This window comes from Pistacia vera, unplaced genomic scaffold, assembly GCF_008641045.1.
Source record: "Pistacia vera cultivar Batoury unplaced genomic scaffold, PisVer_v2 Contig118, whole genome shotgun sequence".
Taxonomy (NCBI): Eukaryota; Viridiplantae; Streptophyta; class Magnoliopsida; order Sapindales; family Anacardiaceae; genus Pistacia; species Pistacia vera.
This window is the reverse complement of record NW_022195226.1, coordinates 232,994-249,463: the sequence shown is the minus strand read 5'-3', so window position 1 is coordinate 249,463 and position 16,470 is coordinate 232,994. Positions and strand designations below refer to the sequence as shown.

At 36.1% G+C, this 16,470-nt stretch overlaps 4 protein-coding genes across 4 annotated transcripts; 3 read left to right on the top strand and 1 right to left on the bottom strand.

Annotated features, from left to right (window-relative positions):
• Nucleotides 1-1,102: 1,102 nt before the first annotated feature.
• On the top strand, nucleotides 1,103-2,421 carry LOC116109414 (early nodulin-93-like). The gene is made up of 4 exons (XM_031395632.1): nucleotides 1,103-1,409; nucleotides 1,818-1,879; nucleotides 1,966-2,041; nucleotides 2,133-2,421. Exons 1-4 carry the CDS (start codon nucleotides 1,319-1,321, stop codon nucleotides 2,222-2,224), a joined length of 321 nt encoding a protein of 106 aa, XP_031251492.1. The 5' UTR covers nucleotides 1,103-1,318; the 3' UTR covers nucleotides 2,225-2,421.
• A 3-nt stretch (nucleotides 2,422-2,424) lies between these two features.
• Nucleotides 2,425-4,760, bottom strand: LOC116109396 (pentatricopeptide repeat-containing protein At1g08070, chloroplastic). Its single transcript, XM_031395620.1, has one exon. The coding sequence runs from the start codon at nucleotides 4,755-4,757 to the stop codon at nucleotides 2,547-2,549; it is 2,211 nt and encodes a 736-aa protein (XP_031251480.1). The 5' UTR covers nucleotides 4,758-4,760; the 3' UTR covers nucleotides 2,425-2,546.
• Nucleotides 4,761-9,539: 4,779 nt separating this feature from the next.
• Nucleotides 9,540-11,404, top strand: LOC116108706 (zinc finger Ran-binding domain-containing protein 2). The gene is made up of 4 exons (XM_031394939.1): nucleotides 9,540-9,625; nucleotides 9,913-10,202; nucleotides 10,930-11,000; nucleotides 11,117-11,404. Exons 2-4 carry the CDS (start codon nucleotides 9,922-9,924, stop codon nucleotides 11,128-11,130), a joined length of 366 nt encoding a protein of 121 aa, XP_031250799.1. The 5' UTR covers nucleotides 9,540-9,625; nucleotides 9,913-9,921; the 3' UTR covers nucleotides 11,131-11,404.
• Nucleotides 11,405-12,998: 1,594 nt separating this feature from the next.
• Nucleotides 12,999-15,929, top strand: LOC116109929 (zinc finger CCCH domain-containing protein 39). Its single transcript, XM_031396170.1, has 3 exons — nucleotides 12,999-13,430; nucleotides 13,557-14,364; nucleotides 15,351-15,929. Exons 2-3 carry the CDS (start codon nucleotides 13,593-13,595, stop codon nucleotides 15,596-15,598), a joined length of 1,020 nt encoding a protein of 339 aa, XP_031252030.1. The 5' UTR covers nucleotides 12,999-13,430; nucleotides 13,557-13,592; the 3' UTR covers nucleotides 15,599-15,929.
• The last annotated feature ends 541 nt before the right edge of the window (nucleotides 15,930-16,470 follow it).

Genomic DNA, 16,470 nt, shown 5'->3' with positions numbered 1-16,470 from the left:
TAATAATTTATATCCATTGATGTTTAAGGTTAAATATGTAATTCCCCCATACGAGTAATCTCTAACCACTACGTTACTCAATATAAATATATATAGGCATAAATTATTCGCCATTGATAAGATTATTTACCTAAACATGGTTGAAAAATTAAGCATTGAACCTTTAATTGTCAGACAGTCGAAAGTTATCAAACTGCAGTAAATCAAAGCTCCGTCTAAAGTCCATTTGCTTATTCACGCAAGACGAAACCATCAAATAAAGGAAACCCATGATCTCAACACATTTTTGGACTCCTGTCCTGTCGGTCTGTACTACTCGTAGCAGGCAAAGACAAGCTAAGGATCGATCCCAGCGCTTGGTTTGGGACACTTGTTCAAATCTCAAGAACATTGCACATGAAAGGCATAACTCAGCATAAGGCTTCCCATGGTTTTGATACTGTTTGCTTCAAACCAGTGGCTTCACTGATCAGGGAGAAATAAAATTATAAAAAAAAAACAAACTCCGGAGAAAAATCGATTAAAGTAAAGAACAATTAAAAAGCCACTTTATGGGACTCGGTGTGCAAGTGAATAAGCTGAGTGGATCAGAAAGTGACCCAGTTATCACTGCCCATTGTTTTCATCATAATTACGGATCACCCACCATCATGAACTCTGATAATTAACACAGTAACTAGGAGGAGTGGAGTCAACACAACTGTTTGTAATCCTTAGCTACTACCAGTATCAGTCCAACAATTTGTTACCATTATGATAAATAATATCTTTTAATTAATTTATTTATTTTTTATCATTAGAATATTTGAATCAATTTACGCATATCTCAACTAAACCTTTATGATCTTAAAACTTAAAAGAACTTCAATCATCGTCCTATTAATTATTAAGAGGACTCTTAAAACTTATAAAACCTTCTTTTGTTTTGTTTTTTAACCATCAAGCATGAACCAACGGTGGTTAGTAATATCTTTTAATACAATTCCTGGATCTAAAAGTTCACCTACTTATCCATTACAGCTTTTCACTGAGCATTGTGGCTGAAAAACCAGGGGCATTTAGGCAGACCCAGAGAATCATTTACCGACCATTACAGAAACCCAAGCGAAAACGAGACTTTAGTATTCAAACGAAACCATCAAACTCTGTACCCAGATTCTCAACACATTGTGTTCTCTCTCTCTCTCTTCCACCAACTACTCCAAATTTACTATAAATGTCCCACCAAATCTCACTCTCTCTTCAGGCAATACATCAATAATAATAAATCTCTTACTAGCATATCCCATTTGTGTTTCTTCAAATAACATTTTTTACAATGGCCAAAAATGTTGCTCAGTCTCCTTTTGAGAGGTCTAGTTTGGCATCACTAGACCAAAAGCTAGCCATGGCTAAGCGTTGCTCTCATGGTATGTCACCTTTCTTTTTCCTTCATTTTTTGTCACTTTTTCAACTTTATTTTTTACACCAAGATCATCATGAGATAACATGCTTAGTTTTTTCATATTTTAGGCGATCAAAATATTCTAATTATTTCATGAACATTTGGCATATAGTAATCTAATCTTCTGTATGCTGAAAAAAAAAAGGTCACTTTCTATTGTCCATAGACATAGAGTGGCCCTTTCGGAGGTAGGGGACCGGGATCCTTAGATCCGGATCGGACCTCTTGTTCACCCTCAAATTACTTTACGTATTGAATAAAATTAATGTCTGGCAATTTTAATATTCCGCAGTCAAGATTGATGAGTTGGTGGGCCAAAAAGAAATTAGATTTTGATTTATGAATTGGAAATGATTTTTTGATTAATCAACAGAGGGTGTAATCGCGGGAGCTAAGGCAGCTGTTGTTGCTAGCATTGCCACTGCCATTCCAACTGTAAGTCTTCGACATAACTCATGATTTCAACCATTCCCTTCTTAATTTACATGGAAATTAATCTTAACATTTTTTTTAACATGCAGCTGGCTAGCGTAAGGATGCTGCCTTGGGCAAGAGCCAATCTCAACCATACGGCTCAAGCTCTTATAATCTCCACAGGTGACCGTCCATAATATAGTGTTATGGATCATTATTATCACGACTGTTAGGTTGTATTTGGTATTTAAATTTATTCATTGTTCAATCGCAGTGGCTGGCGCCGCATACTTCATAGTTGCTGACAAGACTGTTCTGGCGACAGCACGAAAGAACTCCTTCAAGCACTCTGGCATGGAAGCATGATTTTGAACCATTAACAAGATTGAATTTTGTCCAACTCCATTTGTTATCATGTTCTCAGGAGCAACTTAGCATGTGATTCCAACATCTGTAAATGAATAAAGATGTGTTTATAGCTTAAGAGAACGAGAACTTGTTTTGTTTATCAATTATCAGCTTATCTCATTGCAAATCGGCTTCAATCTTCACGAGACAGCGATTAATGGAAACACAATGACTATATATTGTTTAATTAATCTTGATGTGTGTTGACAATATACAATAACAAACCCACGCACTGGCGCCTCAAATTTATCCTAAATATTGTACATTCAAGGTCTGAATTTTACCAATAGTCATTGCAAGAACAAGAACCATCTTTGAAATGGTGGAAACGATTTCTATCTCTAGCAATAATTTCCCTATTGAAGATCTTTGATATTAGCTTCGTTGCAGAATGACAATTCCCACACACTCGAAGATTCTTCACAATTCTAATTGTTGTCCCTGGCTTAGTACTAATCAAACCGAAAGCAATTGCCAACTTTTCACTATGATGACTCAAGGCTCCTTCCTTCCACTCCTCATCCATGTCATACAGCACTTCCGATGTATCAGGAACAAACCCAGACTTCTCCAAAAGTGTATCCATTTCATCCAACATCTCAAATATTTGTTTGCACTGAGGATGTACTTTGTCGCCCACAAGAAACTCATGAACTACACTGTCCACCTCAATTGAGCTACAACCAGGAACCTTCTTCATTCCCTTGTCATTTAGCCTGGTTCTTATCCTTGCTACATCGTCCCATCTACCAACTCCTGCATAGATGTTTGATAATAGCACATAAGCCCCAGCGTTTTCTGGCTCCAGTTCAAAGAGATTTTTTGCATAAGATTCACCTAGTTCCACATGTCCATGAACCCGACAAGCTCCTAGTAAAGAAGTCCAAATTGCTCCATCTGGCTTCATTTCCATAGTTCCTATCAGAGCCTCTGCTTCATCAAATAATCCAGCATGGCCTAGAAGATCTATCATGCAACCATAGTGTTGCAATTTTGGTGAAATTTTGTAATCTTGGATCATTGAGGTAAAGTATTGGCGTCCAAGATCTAGAAAACCAGCATGGTTACAAGCAGATAAGATACCAACAAATGTGATATCATCTGGCTTGAATCCTTCACTGATCATTCTTGAGAAGAGTTCAAGAGCCTTATCTGCATTCCCATGCATGCCTAACCCACATATCATTGCATTCCAAGAAGCCAAGCTTTTGGAACTCATGGTGTCAAAAACTTGTGCTGCTGCCTCTATATTTCCGCATTTAGCATACATGTCAACAAGACTTGTCCAGAGGGATATATTGTTTAGTTTTTGGAAGTTCTTGTCTATATAAGCATGAATCCATTTGCCAAGATCAATCGCACCTAAATAAGCACACGTTGGAAGAATGCTTAAAAAGGTGACATCATTAGGCTCTACATCTGATGGTAGCATTTGCCGAAATAACATTAATGCTTCTTTGTAGTAGCTCATACGAGTATAGCCACCAATCATAATATTCCATGAAATAACATCCCTCTGCTCTGTACTGTCAAACAATTCACGTGCCTTCTCCAAATCACCACATTTTGAGTACATATCAATAAGCGCATTAACAGTATGAAGATTAGTACCAAGTCTATGTTCTTCAATCCAAGAGTGAACCCAGTTGCCCAATTCAAGAGAACCCAAATGAGCACAAGCGGAAAGGACAGTAACCATTGTGCTTTCATTAGGAACAACATTTTCATTACAAGTCTCTTGAAACACTTCCAATGCCTCTTGATATCGACCACTTTGAGCATAACCATAAATCATAGCATTCCAAGAAACCACATCTCTTACGGGAATTTCATCGAAAAGCTTCCTAGCCTCATCCAGATAACCCCTTGACGCAAAACCGGTGATCAAAGCCGTGTATGAAACTGCGTCACGGAGAATACTTTTATCAAAAACCAATCTTGCACTTTCCAATTCACCATTTTGTGCATACATGTTAATAAGCGAAGTATGCACAAACGCATCAGACCCAAGCCCCAACTTCAGAACATGAGTGTGAATCTGTTTGCCTTCAATAGTAGCAGCAAGTTTTGCACAGGATTTCAAGATAAAAGGAAGTGTATAATAATTTGGCACTACTCCAGATAAAATCATGCGAATATAGAATTCTATAGCCAAAATTGGCGATGAACTCAATGAGTGTCCTCTAATAATGGTGTTCCAAATCACTTGATTGGGTTCTTCAATTGTTTCGAAGACTAGAAGGGCATAATTAAGATCACCAAAAGGCGAAATAGCGCAAAACTCAATGAGTTTGCTTAGCGCGAACTGGGTATTGTGGAGGCCAGTCTTGATGATTTGAGAGTGGACTTGTTTGAGGTCTTGTATGTTTCTGCACTTAGAGAGGAGAGCCAGAGATGGGTGGTTTTGAAGAAGCTTGTAGGGAGGGTCAGATGTAGGAAGGACATGGAGAGTAGAAGGTGGAATGGCAAGTGAAGATGGAGACAGCAACATAATTTTCACAAACGAAGTGAAGACTGAAGAGATAAGAATAGGTAGGATCAAGGGTAATTTCATATTTGTATTATTCAAGTTGTTGTGGATACCTGAGGCCTTTTGATTAGAGTAATACTAACATTACATACGAGTCAAATTCAGTTTTTAAAAAAAAGGACAAAAGAGATAATCATGATTTCAAATAGATTTGACTCTTTGTATGTGTTCTCGTAAGATTAGTATTACTCTTCACCATATAGAAAAATACTCTTGCCGATGTCAGCTATTTGTCATGCATCACACAATGGCATTAACTGATCTTTTTCTGATATCTGAACATGGCTTCTGCACTGCTCATCATCAATTTAATTTCAAGTCTAATATGAGATTTCTAACTTTCAATTAATCACTTATAACCCAAGTGTGAATATAATTTCTTTTCTTTTTATAATTAGAAGTATTCGGATCAATTTATATGTACCTTAACTAATTTTTGGACTCAATGGAAATATAATTAACGTCTTTTAGAAGTTATACATATTATGTATAATAGCTGATATGGGTACTATTTATTTTATGAAAGCAATATTCTAATAATTATTTAATAAATATTACAGAACAATAGAGTCTGAGCGAAATCTTGATGGTTCTGGGTTCATGGAACCAAACTGTTTGATACGATAAATAAATGAAAAGAGAGAAATCCTGTGAAAAAACTGATAAAATAATCCAAATTATGAGTAGCAGATGAATAATGAATTGAATTGGTCCATCTATTGACCCTTGAAAAGATGCACAAGTTATTTTCTCACTTTCAAGGTCATCAGGATAAGTGCAATATCAGGATACCAAAGGGGAGAAACCTTTTTTTATAGAGGATAATATCGGTCATGGTGTCAGTCACCTATACCCATCTCCAAACTGGAATTTTAAAGCCGCTTTATTACTTGTTTGATGGGTGAACAAAGAGCTTAATTAATTATTAGCTTCTTTTTTTTTTTTTAATTACTAAGGAGTGTTCGAGTCAGATTAAACGTATTTCAATTAATCTTTTAGGATCTTGAAACTATCGGTTGAGTAAAAGTTCAAGTAACTATCACTATTAACAATCGAGGAGTGACTTGAACTTAGTACCTCTTTAGTAATACATCAAAGAGTCCATATTAAACCATTCGACCACTTAAACATAATTAATTAGCTTAGATTTTACATAAAATAACAGTTTGTATATATCTGTCAAACCATAAAAATATTGATATGACAATAATGATTTTATAAGGTTTTTAAGTGGCAGTTGAACGAAGACATTTATATTCTATGTTTATTTGACAATGAAGAATATTCAATATTTCAAAAGCAACGGCTATTTTTCATGAGTAAACCAGCTATGGATGTGGATTCTGCAAGTATTATTGAAGGAGATGCCCCCCTCTTTAAAAACCATCACACATAGAGAATAAAGAAATTGGAGCATTGTCTAAGGTTTTATGCGGAATATTCACCATGTCTGGTAAATAAATGGTGATTAGGATTCCTCCTTATCGAATCCTAGGTCAACACGCAAGCATCTGTGCCTAGGTGGAGTTGAATATGATAGCCATGTCAGCAAAACAGACCCCACTTTGCCATAGTCAGAGAGACTTATGGTTTTGTTCATGGAGCGGCCTTTAATTGAGTATATTCTGAACGAAGTTGCTACTTGCAATTGCGAAAAATATGCTATTCTTACCTTCCCCCTTCCTGTGCCCACATTGGAGATATGCCAGCAATTTAATGGACACCTGACCATCTATGATAAACTTTGAGTAATGCTATGGATACTAAAATTTTACACCGAATTTTGTGCTGAAGGACATAACAATCAGTCAGACGTGACCACACTGGAGTCTTTCGTAAATAAACGGTCGTCTAACATTTATAGACGTCAGCCCATATTTAATGGACTCCCGTTCATGTCATATGGACGATTGTCCGTTTACTATAGACGGACATCTTTCTAAGATGGACACCCGTCCAAAAAAATTTGAAAGAAAAATAATGGACACTCGTCCATCTTATATGGACATGTGTCTATTTACTATGGACGGGCGTCCATATAAGATGGACGCCCGTCCAAAAAATTAAATTTTTTTTTTTTTTTAAAACAAAAGTAGTGGACGGGCGTCCCTCTTAGATGGACGTCTGTCCATTAGATAGGGAAATGTTGACTGGCCAACTTGAAATGTTGATGTGGCTTGTGGGATATGAAGCTTACCCATTAGGTGTGAAGACTGAAGAAGGGTCTAATGTTACTATTGATGTCGTCAGAGTTGTGAAGAAGAAGAAGAAGATACTTTTCTCCTTCTCGTGTCTTCGCATTTCAAGAAACAAAGCCAGCTCCTCGTCTCTTTCTTTCATCACCATCTAAATTGTTTCCTTTTATTTTCTTCTTCTAAACTCCAACTTCTATTTACTTTCATCACCTCTATTCGTGGATCTGGTTCTCCGATGGTGGTGGTGGTTGTAGTGGTGATTATTGCATCAGAAATAATATTCTACCATGGAAAAAAAAGTGAAGAACCAGATGCCATGAAAATAAAGTAAAGAAACATGTGCTATTAAATAGGGAAATGGACGGGCGTCTACCTAAGAGGACGCCCGTCTATTACTTTTTTTTTTTTTTTTTAATTTAAACAATGGACGGACGTCCATCTAATAAGGACGTCCATCTATTCAGTAGGGATGCCCGTCCATAATATATGGATGGGCATCCATGATTTTTGTTTTTAAATTTGTTTCGTTTAAATTATGGACGGACATCTATTATAGATGAACGATCATCCATATAATATGAACCGGAGTCTATTTAAAATGAATGGTCATCCAATAACAATGGACGATCGTCCATATTTGATGGACGACTGTTCATTCGTGTAATATTTGTTAACGTAATACGTGGCTCGTCTGATTCAGTAGATATATCGTTTGGTGTAAAAATTCGGTGTAAAACGTCGATATCTTTAGCATTTTTCATAAAGTTTTTACTCAAGGCATGAACCATGCACATCTTTTAAAGCATATATGCATGCCGAACAACACTCCTTTGGCATGCCTTGATGCATGAACTTGGAGGGCTTCATTGCCAAATTTTAACACCAAATGCCCCAATCAATTATGCAAAATACTTTTATATTTCAGGTTAAGGCGAATATGATTCTTGCAAGCATTCAAATTAACCTGTATATTTAACTATATTATCATGCAGTTCACAGTCCAAAGGAGCCCACCTAAAATGTGCTACTTTCCAGATAATTAAAACTAGCTTCTCCTTCCTGGTTCCTGCCCATTCTTGCCTGCAGCGTCAAGCCGCCGCAATTCTTATTCCAATTAATAAACTACTAAGAACATTCCTTTTTTCTAGTTAAAATATACAAAAAAAATGGAGCTTTATTTTGCTAACCATATAAATCTTCCTAGTTAACTTTGAANTTTTTACTCAAGGCATGAACCATGCACAGCTTTTACAGCATATATGCATGCTGAACAACATTCTTTTGGCATGCCTTGATGCATGAACTTGGAGGGCTTCATTGCCAAATTTTAACACCAAATGCCCCAATCAATTATGCAAAATACTTTTATATTTCAGGTTAAGACGAATATGATTCTTGCAAGCATTTAAACCTGTATATTTAACTATATTATCATGCAGTTCACAGTCCAAAGGAGCCCACCTAAAATGTGCTACTTTCCAGATAATTAAAACTAGCTTCTCCTTCCTGGTTCCTGCCCATTCTTGCCTGCAGCGTCAAGCCGCCGCAATTCTTATTCCAATTAATAAACTACTAAGAACATTCCTTTTTTCTAGTTAAAATATACAAAAAAAAAAAATGTAGCCTTATTTTGCTAACCATATAAACCTCTCCTAGTTAACTTTGAACCTGATTTTTTTAACACTTGGCTGGCTATTAGGAACAAGGAATTCCACGAACGCATTTTGTTTTGTGGCTTTTCGCGTACACATGTTAATGCATCAAGAGCAAAGAGGCCCTGTTCGTGTAGTCTAATTTGGAATATTGACATGCATATGCAAATTATAATGGGAAGGAGCAGAAAATAAAAGAGCCAATGGAGATGTGAATCCTCAAAAACTTTTGAATTATTGGAGAACAGGAATCTAAACATGAAAAGAAGAATTTGGCAACGGATGTGCATTATAAGGAATTGATTCCAAGGATGAACTGGTTAAATGTTTTCTCTCAACCTTTTCACTGTCTCATCACTCATGTGCCACCGGAACTACTTAAGCCTCCTCCTGGAAATTGTTTGTATATGGAAATATGCAAGTTGGATAAATTCCACGTGAGCATCCACGTTGGCATTTGCGTGTGGGACCAATTCTTCTAGAGTAAAGAGATATGGTTTAAGAGGTAAAAATGCTGATAGCTAGCCAGCCTTCAAGTAACATCTCCCCCAATAGCACCTTACTAGCTAGAAATGGATATGGAGAGGAGAATAATAATTCTTGAAAGTTTTTCTTTTGCAATAATGCAAGGAATCGTATAAAGAGGGGGGCATTAGTGGAAATTTACTAGGAAAAATAGTATGTTTAGCTCTTCTTTCACTGGAGATGAATAAGCAGGTTTATCTCAATCTCTCAGAATTATAATTTTCTACTTTCGGTATCCCATCTTAAGGAAACCACATCTGAGAAAAGGCAAAAAAGGATAGAGCAACATCAATGGCCCCACTCTTGAGGCTTTAGCATGTATAAAAACCCTCCTAACACAAACACCAAAATCACCAAACTGCAGTATTAACAATCTCTTCTACATCTTGCTAGCTACTACTTAATTACCAGTACAGCAGTACTATATTTTTTTTCTTTGTTCAAGCTCTTTCTTAAGGTGAGTTCCTCCATTTCAAGCTTTTATGTTTTGCCTTTTCTAACCCAATGAATGAAGTTACAGTTGGGTAGCCCCTGAAGGGATAGGAGGAGTTACATTCTTGTTACAAAAGAACATTAATTGATCTGGAAGACCATGATTATAGAAATTTCTTTGTAAATTTGTGGAAGGAGTTTCGGGTTGTAGCTTCAGCATGTTTTATTGTTTCTAATTCCTGAACACACAGTAGCATTTTTATATATTTTAGAATGATAATTCATATAGTTTATATTGTCCTATTCCTGCAGGATAGAAAAATGAGCTGGACAGCAGGAGATTGGATGTGTCCCGCCTGCCAAAACCAGAATTTCAAAAAGCGAGATGCATGCCAAAATTGCAGTTACCCTAAGTATGGTGGCCCTGATCCATCATCATGGCAAGTGGTCCGTCTGGGAGACTGGTATTGCACCGCTATGAACTTTGAAAATCATTCTCTATGCGGAGCTCACAATTTTGCCAGCCGATCAAACTGCTACATATGTGGATCTAGAAAACAAGAGGGCGGCCCGACTAAACCTGGTGACTGGACTTGCCCAAGGTGAGTTCACATTCACAATTTGTTCTCAGCAGATAGTAAGAATACCATGAGAAACCTCAACTGTTGTTCCAACCTATCACATTGATTGTTGCATTCTTTTTTATTTTTCTTTTTTGAGCAAGGATTTCTTTCATCAGCAGACCTTATCTTTCTTTTCAAAAGTGAATGCTAACTCAGAACTAAAAATGATCAAAAGCAATTACATCTTTACTTACGGAATTCATAAATAAACAAAACATTATTAATTTACACATGCAGTTCCTTGCTGGGGGGAACTCATAGGGAAATAATTTCAATAACTTGACATGAAATATCCTACTTGTACACGTTTAATTAAAAATTCACTGTTATTCTAGCCCCAATTTGTAGTGTTTATAAACATTCTTCCTCATCCCCACAAAACCTATGATCCTGGAGCTTCCTTTTGAAAGTTGTTTCCCGGTTGATATATGTGCATTCTTGGATTATAGAGTGTACATTGTCAAAATTATTAAAGAAACAAAATTTTCCAGAAATTAGGCAGCATTGTTTCATTATATGCCACTGTGACTATACAATCCAATTCTTTGTTTGAATCGTGCAGCCATTTATCATATACAATATTCTTATAGAATTAATAATAAAATAGTTAATTAGATGCATGCATACATGAAGAGTAACTTTTTCCAGCTCTTAATCCGATGTCTTATCAGTCCAAATAATTAGTCTGAAATTTTTGTCAAAACAGATTGGAATGTGGAGTTCACAACTATGCTAAAAGGACAGAATGCTTTAAATGCAAAGCACCAAAAGGATATGGTATACTCATCATCATTACTTTAATATTTTCTTGGTGAAGAAAGTAATTGGGTACATGAGCTTGTGCAGTCTCAGTTTTATAATACTTGTTTTGCTTTGTTGCTTTATAATTTCAGGTGGTGGAGTTTAGAGATAGAAATTTATTAAGAAGAATATCTCGAGCTTGTTTCCTTCACGTCTGATATCTTTGTCAGTTTACTCTTGTACCGGAGATAATTAATAACATTTAGCTGGCTAGATTGATCATGGTAGAAAGCCCTTTTTCTGAAGCAAGCAGGCCATGTAACTGCATTTGGAATTGGAAGGGTTTCTGGCTTTAATGTATGGTGCATGGTGTTGTTCTAACATGAAGCTTTTGAAATCTCTTGTTTTTCTTTTCTATCTTAATTAATGAAGATACTATGTTTTCCCTGAGCACTTCTGAAAATCTCTCTCTCTCTCTCTCTCTCTCTCTCTCTCTCTCTCTCTCTCTCTCTCACCCCTGGGTGTCATTTGGGGAGCAACATAATTTCAATAGTACTTTAATTTGATGAGGTGGTCCAAGCAATGATAGGCTGTGGTAGCTAAGATTAAAAGTTACAAATTCAAGTTTTAATCATGGACCACCACTACACTACTACTACAGTTTTGAATTCAATCAATGCAAAGGAAAATTGTGAGAGCATGCAAAAACTCAGGACACATAAGATTCATGGAATCACAATGAGTAATTTACTTCAAAAGACAAGCTTTCTCTCAGAGCAATAATTTATGATCCCTTTAAGCATCAAATCTCGAAGAAATATATAATTATGTAGATAAGAACCAGATGCTCTCTGCTATAAAAGCACAGATGCAATGCCAAGTTCAAAGTGAGTCAAATTAACTTTTTCTTCCTCGCTTTTGCCTTCATTTTAAAGGTTCATAGCTCTGTTGTTTTACCCCTTCATTTGCTTCACCCATGAGTTGGATATTGACTCCATTCTGTAAAAAAATATAAGCACTGATATGTAACCCAAGCACTGTTATGTAACCCTCATTGACTTCATGATGATCTAATTGAGTAAATGCATATTGACTTAAGGTGCAAGTTGAGGATGTGTATTTTTTTGGGAAAAAGGGCAAATTTACATATGTTGTTGTCTCCTCTCTACGCTCCATTACTTAGCTTTTAAGAGATTCTTTTGTTTACTCTAAGCTACCTTTATGTAACCTGTTTTCCTTGTTCAAGAACATATGAATGACGAATTGTATCAGCATGAGTAGCAGCTATTCTCGATCGGCATGTCTAGTGTTGGCACTCAATGCCTCAGGTTAACCAAAGCATAAGTGCATTTACAAGTTATATCAGAAGAGTGTATTGATTTAATTCTCTCGAGGGAACTTTGCAACTTCCTTTGATAATCTACATTCTACTAATTACTAACTATAACTTCTTCAAAGGTTATCTACCCCATTTAACGTGTTCTGCAGTTCACTTTTATAGCTAAGCTGCTACAAATTCCTGTGCAGAAATATGATGAGTTAGTATGGCTGGATATACCTAGTATAAGCATCAAATAATTTATTATCGGTATGTTCAAGTTGTTCTTTTTTCTTTTATAAACTAAAGTTAATTCACACCCTTATATTTGTCGAGATATTCGATTCTTGATATATTCTTATTTTTATCCCTATTCCTATTCCATCCTCAAATTTGCAGAGATATTTTATTTATAATATATTCTTATTCAGAGTTTTATATCTACATAATTTTCAGAAGATACTTGCAACTAAATAATTTGAGTTTTAAAGAGTTCAGGCTCGAGCTCTGTTAAACTACTAGTTGAACTGTCGTTCATATAAATTTGGGTCTCTGAGAGCCCACTTCTTGAAGCCCAGTCCATGAATTACGGATACGGGCATCAATTGTTTAGGTCTGACCCGTAACTGACTTTTCCTCCTCACCTTAATTATAGATTAAGAACCGTAATTAGTAATAACAAATTACCATCTTTACTAATTAATTAATAATAGGGTTTTGTGTGTGATAGGGGTTTAGCCGTTTCGAAGGACTTTAGGTCTGCACCACTCCAAGTTCTGTTTGGTTTAGGACATTAGGTTTTACAAACCAAAATTTCTCTTTTTCAATTTAGGGCTTGTGGTAGGCGGCTAGGGTTTTTGTACCATATATATATATTCTTTACTTCTCCTTTTTCTTATATATATACCGTATCTGAAAGTTCTAAGCTTTGATATTTTCTTAAATTTTGAGTTTTAATTGTTTTATTCTTTCAAGTTTCGTTTTCAGTCTAGTATTAGTTTGGTTTGCGTCATAGGGGTATTGGTTGTTCGTCTCCAAGCTTCCGTTTACTGATTTTGTTTTCCGGGTTTTAAAAATTTTGATCGGTCTTTGTTAGTTGATTCTTTTCCTCGACGAGATTCAATTTTTACGCAAAGATTCATCTGGGTGTAATTTGTTTATACATTTCTATTCCTTTTATTTTGATCCTGATTTCTTCGTAAACAATTTACTGTTTTCGGTAGTTTGGAATCCAAATTATATATATTGATTATATTGTATTTAATATATTACGGGGGTTATTTGAATCTCAGCCCTCAAAATTAACCAATATGAGTTTTCCCAACCCTAGCGCTTCTTTTTTGGCGCCACAGCAACAGCTTTTTTCTGTAGACAGTGATGCCATTGGTGTCTGGCCTCAGTATCAAATGAATAATGAGCAACAATATGAGCAGCATGCGCAATTTGATCAACAGCCTCCTTTCAAGAGACCTAGAAACTTTGAAGAGAACCAATCAAACCCTTCACAATTTCATAGGATGAATCCATCTTTAAACCCTCCAATTAATAAAGGAACAACTAACATTTTCTTCAAGACGCGTGTTTGTGCAAAATTTAAGCAGGGTACTTGTAGGAATGGTGAGAATTGCAACTTTGCACATGGTCTTGAGGACTTGAGACAGCCTCCTCCCAATTGGCAAGAACTCGTAGGAGGTGGAGGTGGCCGTGTTGAGGAGGATCGATCATCTGGTGGTGGTGGTGGTAATTGGGATGATGATCAGAAGATAATTCATAAGATGAAGCTATGCAAGAAGTTTTACAATGGAGAGGAGTGTCCCTATGGTGATAGATGTAATTTTCTTCATGAAGATCCTTCAAAGTTTAGGGATGATTCAGGGAGGTACAGGGAGAGCTCAGCAATAAGCATTGGGACTACAGGGCCACCTGTGGTGCATGGAGTCAGTTTTAATCAACCTGATAGCAATAGGTCTGTCAACAACACTAGTGTGAAACCTGTATATTGGAAGACAAAGTTGTGTTCTAAGTGGACAACAGGTCAATGTCCCTTTGGAGAAAAATGTCACTTTGCTCACGGGGAGTCAGGTATATGATGTTAGATTATGGTATTTGCCTTAATTGTGACTACGTTTTCTTTATGCAAACTTAGGTTTTTGCTCTACTTTTGGTTTGGAATTGGTGATCTGAGAACGTAGGTATGATATAATTAATTTGGAGATGATCATAGATATTGCATGAGGTTTTGCGGAGTCTTTTCTCTCATGTAGATCGCTCTTTTGGACTAAAGTTCTATGTTGACGGTATTATTCCCTAGAAGCAGCTTCAGTTCCATCTCTAGGAATTTAGAACTTCTATCGCCTACTCGTTAATTTTTTTCCTTAGCACCAACCAGATTCAAAAGTTTTGATACGAAAGAACTTTGAATTGGTTAAGCAATGATTGTGAATTCTGATCGATAAATTTGCTCTGACTGGTTCTGCTTATACTGCCCTGGTTCTTTATTGTCTTTTCGGTGGTGTTTGGAATCAGGATGATTGAACTATAAATTATCAACACCACCGGTACCATTTTTTCTTTCTTCTTTTTTATGTATTTGATTTGAATTTTGATTGGTAACTTGTGATTTTCAATGGATTTTATTAGGATAATAACTTTTGTTTTGCAAGTGAACTCTCTTCTATGATCACTTGTGCAACAGAAGCATGCTATCTATGTACTACAAAATTTCATTTGTGAGAAATTGTAATGTTCCTGAGGTAATAGCATATTTCTGATATTGATATGATTAATAGATACATATTGGTTTATTAACTTATGAATAGAAAGGGAATAGGGAATATGGACCTTTATATTTGGTTTCTTATAAATCTATTAACCTATTTGTTTGTCTTGCTGAGTTGTGTTGTTCACTTTGGTTTTCCGATTAATTGTGTTGTCTGCATATTCATTTATCTATATATGAGAAGACTAGAATACTAGATTAGTATATTTATTCAATTTGTTTAGGTTGATGCACAAGGAAACTCTTGTTCGGTCAACTCGTTCCGTAATGCGGACTGTTTTGTGCTCAGAATTACAGGTAACCAGTGGACGCATTGAAGTTGAAGCAGGGAATGCTGGTTTCGTTCCAATAAAGCCTCAATTGATTCCTGTAAATGATTCATCAACCACAGTGAATATGCCTACTTTAAGCAAAGAAGGGCAGGGCAAGAACTGCTTAGTCAAGTGGAAAGGACCAAAGAAAATCAATCGGATTTATGGAGACTGGCTTGATGATATGCCCTTAGTGCACAATTTGTCAAGTCAAGTGGAGAGCTGAGTTCAAGTAGAAGTTGTATTGGAAACATTGGCGATTCTGCTCTAATTGATAATATACAAGTCTTTGTTCCAGTTATTGTCTTATAGGCATATAAGATTGCAGATTGTTTTCGCTTGATGATATACCATAGGTTAATTTGGTTCATTGCCTTCTAATTTTTTCTTCTCTTTTACAGTGTTATCTCTTCTTATGAAAGATATGTGTAGCAGTTTGGAATTAGCCATTGCTTCTTGGAAATTCAAATAAGACGTCCTTGAAATCAAAGTATGAGTGTGCATTTCCTGAAAAAGAAAATTGACTTCTCATCTAAATTATGATTATTTTTTTATGACTGGTGGTGTTTTACTCAATTTGTGTGTATCTCAATTAATCTTCCGAGACCCTAAAATTATCGACAGGGAAAGAGCGCTCAAATGGTCACCCTTATTAAGGACTAAAGTGAATCGAATTTGTTGATGTTTGATTTTGACATCAACTATTCGCACGTGAGAAATGTTAAGCGGGTTTAGAAGTCACACGTGATTATGGAAGTACTTAGTTTAGTAAAGAATGAAGAATAATGTTTAAAGTAGTTCGAATGTCCAAAGGCGAATCTTACGTCTACTGATATTATATTAAAGAGAGTAAAGTCAGGTCGCGTTCAGCGAGTTGAGTTACAGTTTAGAGAATACAAGAGAGAGAGAGAGAGAGTATGCTATTCCAGAGTGAAATTAGTCAATCCTGTAAATGAGAGAGAAGATCTCTATTTATAGTGGGATAAATCACGGTAATGATTATTAAATCTGCAAATGGGATGGGTATCGTGCAAATCCTTCCCTGCGTCCCATTGCTCACTTGTCCGAGTGATTTCCTTGACTTATGTAGGGATTGGA

Bases quoted from the DNA above. Each gene is read 5' to 3' on its own strand.
- LOC116109414 (XM_031395632.1), top strand. From the start codon at position 1,319: ATGGCCAAAAATGTTGCTCAGTCTCCTTTTGAGAGGTCTAGTTTGGCA. The intron at 1,410-1,817 runs GTATGTCACCTT...ATTAATCAACAG, and splicing joins GGCTAAGCGTTGCTCTCATG to AGGGTGTAATCGCGGGAGCT. The intron at 2,042-2,132 runs GTGACCGTCCAT...GTTCAATCGCAG, and splicing joins AGCTCTTATAATCTCCACAG to TGGCTGGCGCCGCATACTTC.
- LOC116108706 (XM_031394939.1), top strand. From the start codon at position 9,922: ATGAGCTGGACAGCAGGAGATTGGATGTGTCCCGCCTGCCAAAACCAG. The intron at 10,203-10,929 runs GTGAGTTCACAT...TTGTCAAAACAG, and splicing joins GGTGACTGGACTTGCCCAAG to ATTGGAATGTGGAGTTCACA.
- LOC116109396 (XM_031395620.1), bottom strand. From the start codon at position 4,757: ATGTTGCTGTCTCCATCTTCACTTGCCATTCCACCTTCTACTCTCCAT.
- LOC116109929 (XM_031396170.1), top strand. From the start codon at position 13,593: ATGAGTTTTCCCAACCCTAGCGCTTCTTTTTTGGCGCCACAGCAACAG. The intron at 14,365-15,350 runs GTATATGATGTT...TTTTGTGCTCAG, and splicing joins CTTTGCTCACGGGGAGTCAG to AATTACAGGTAACCAGTGGA.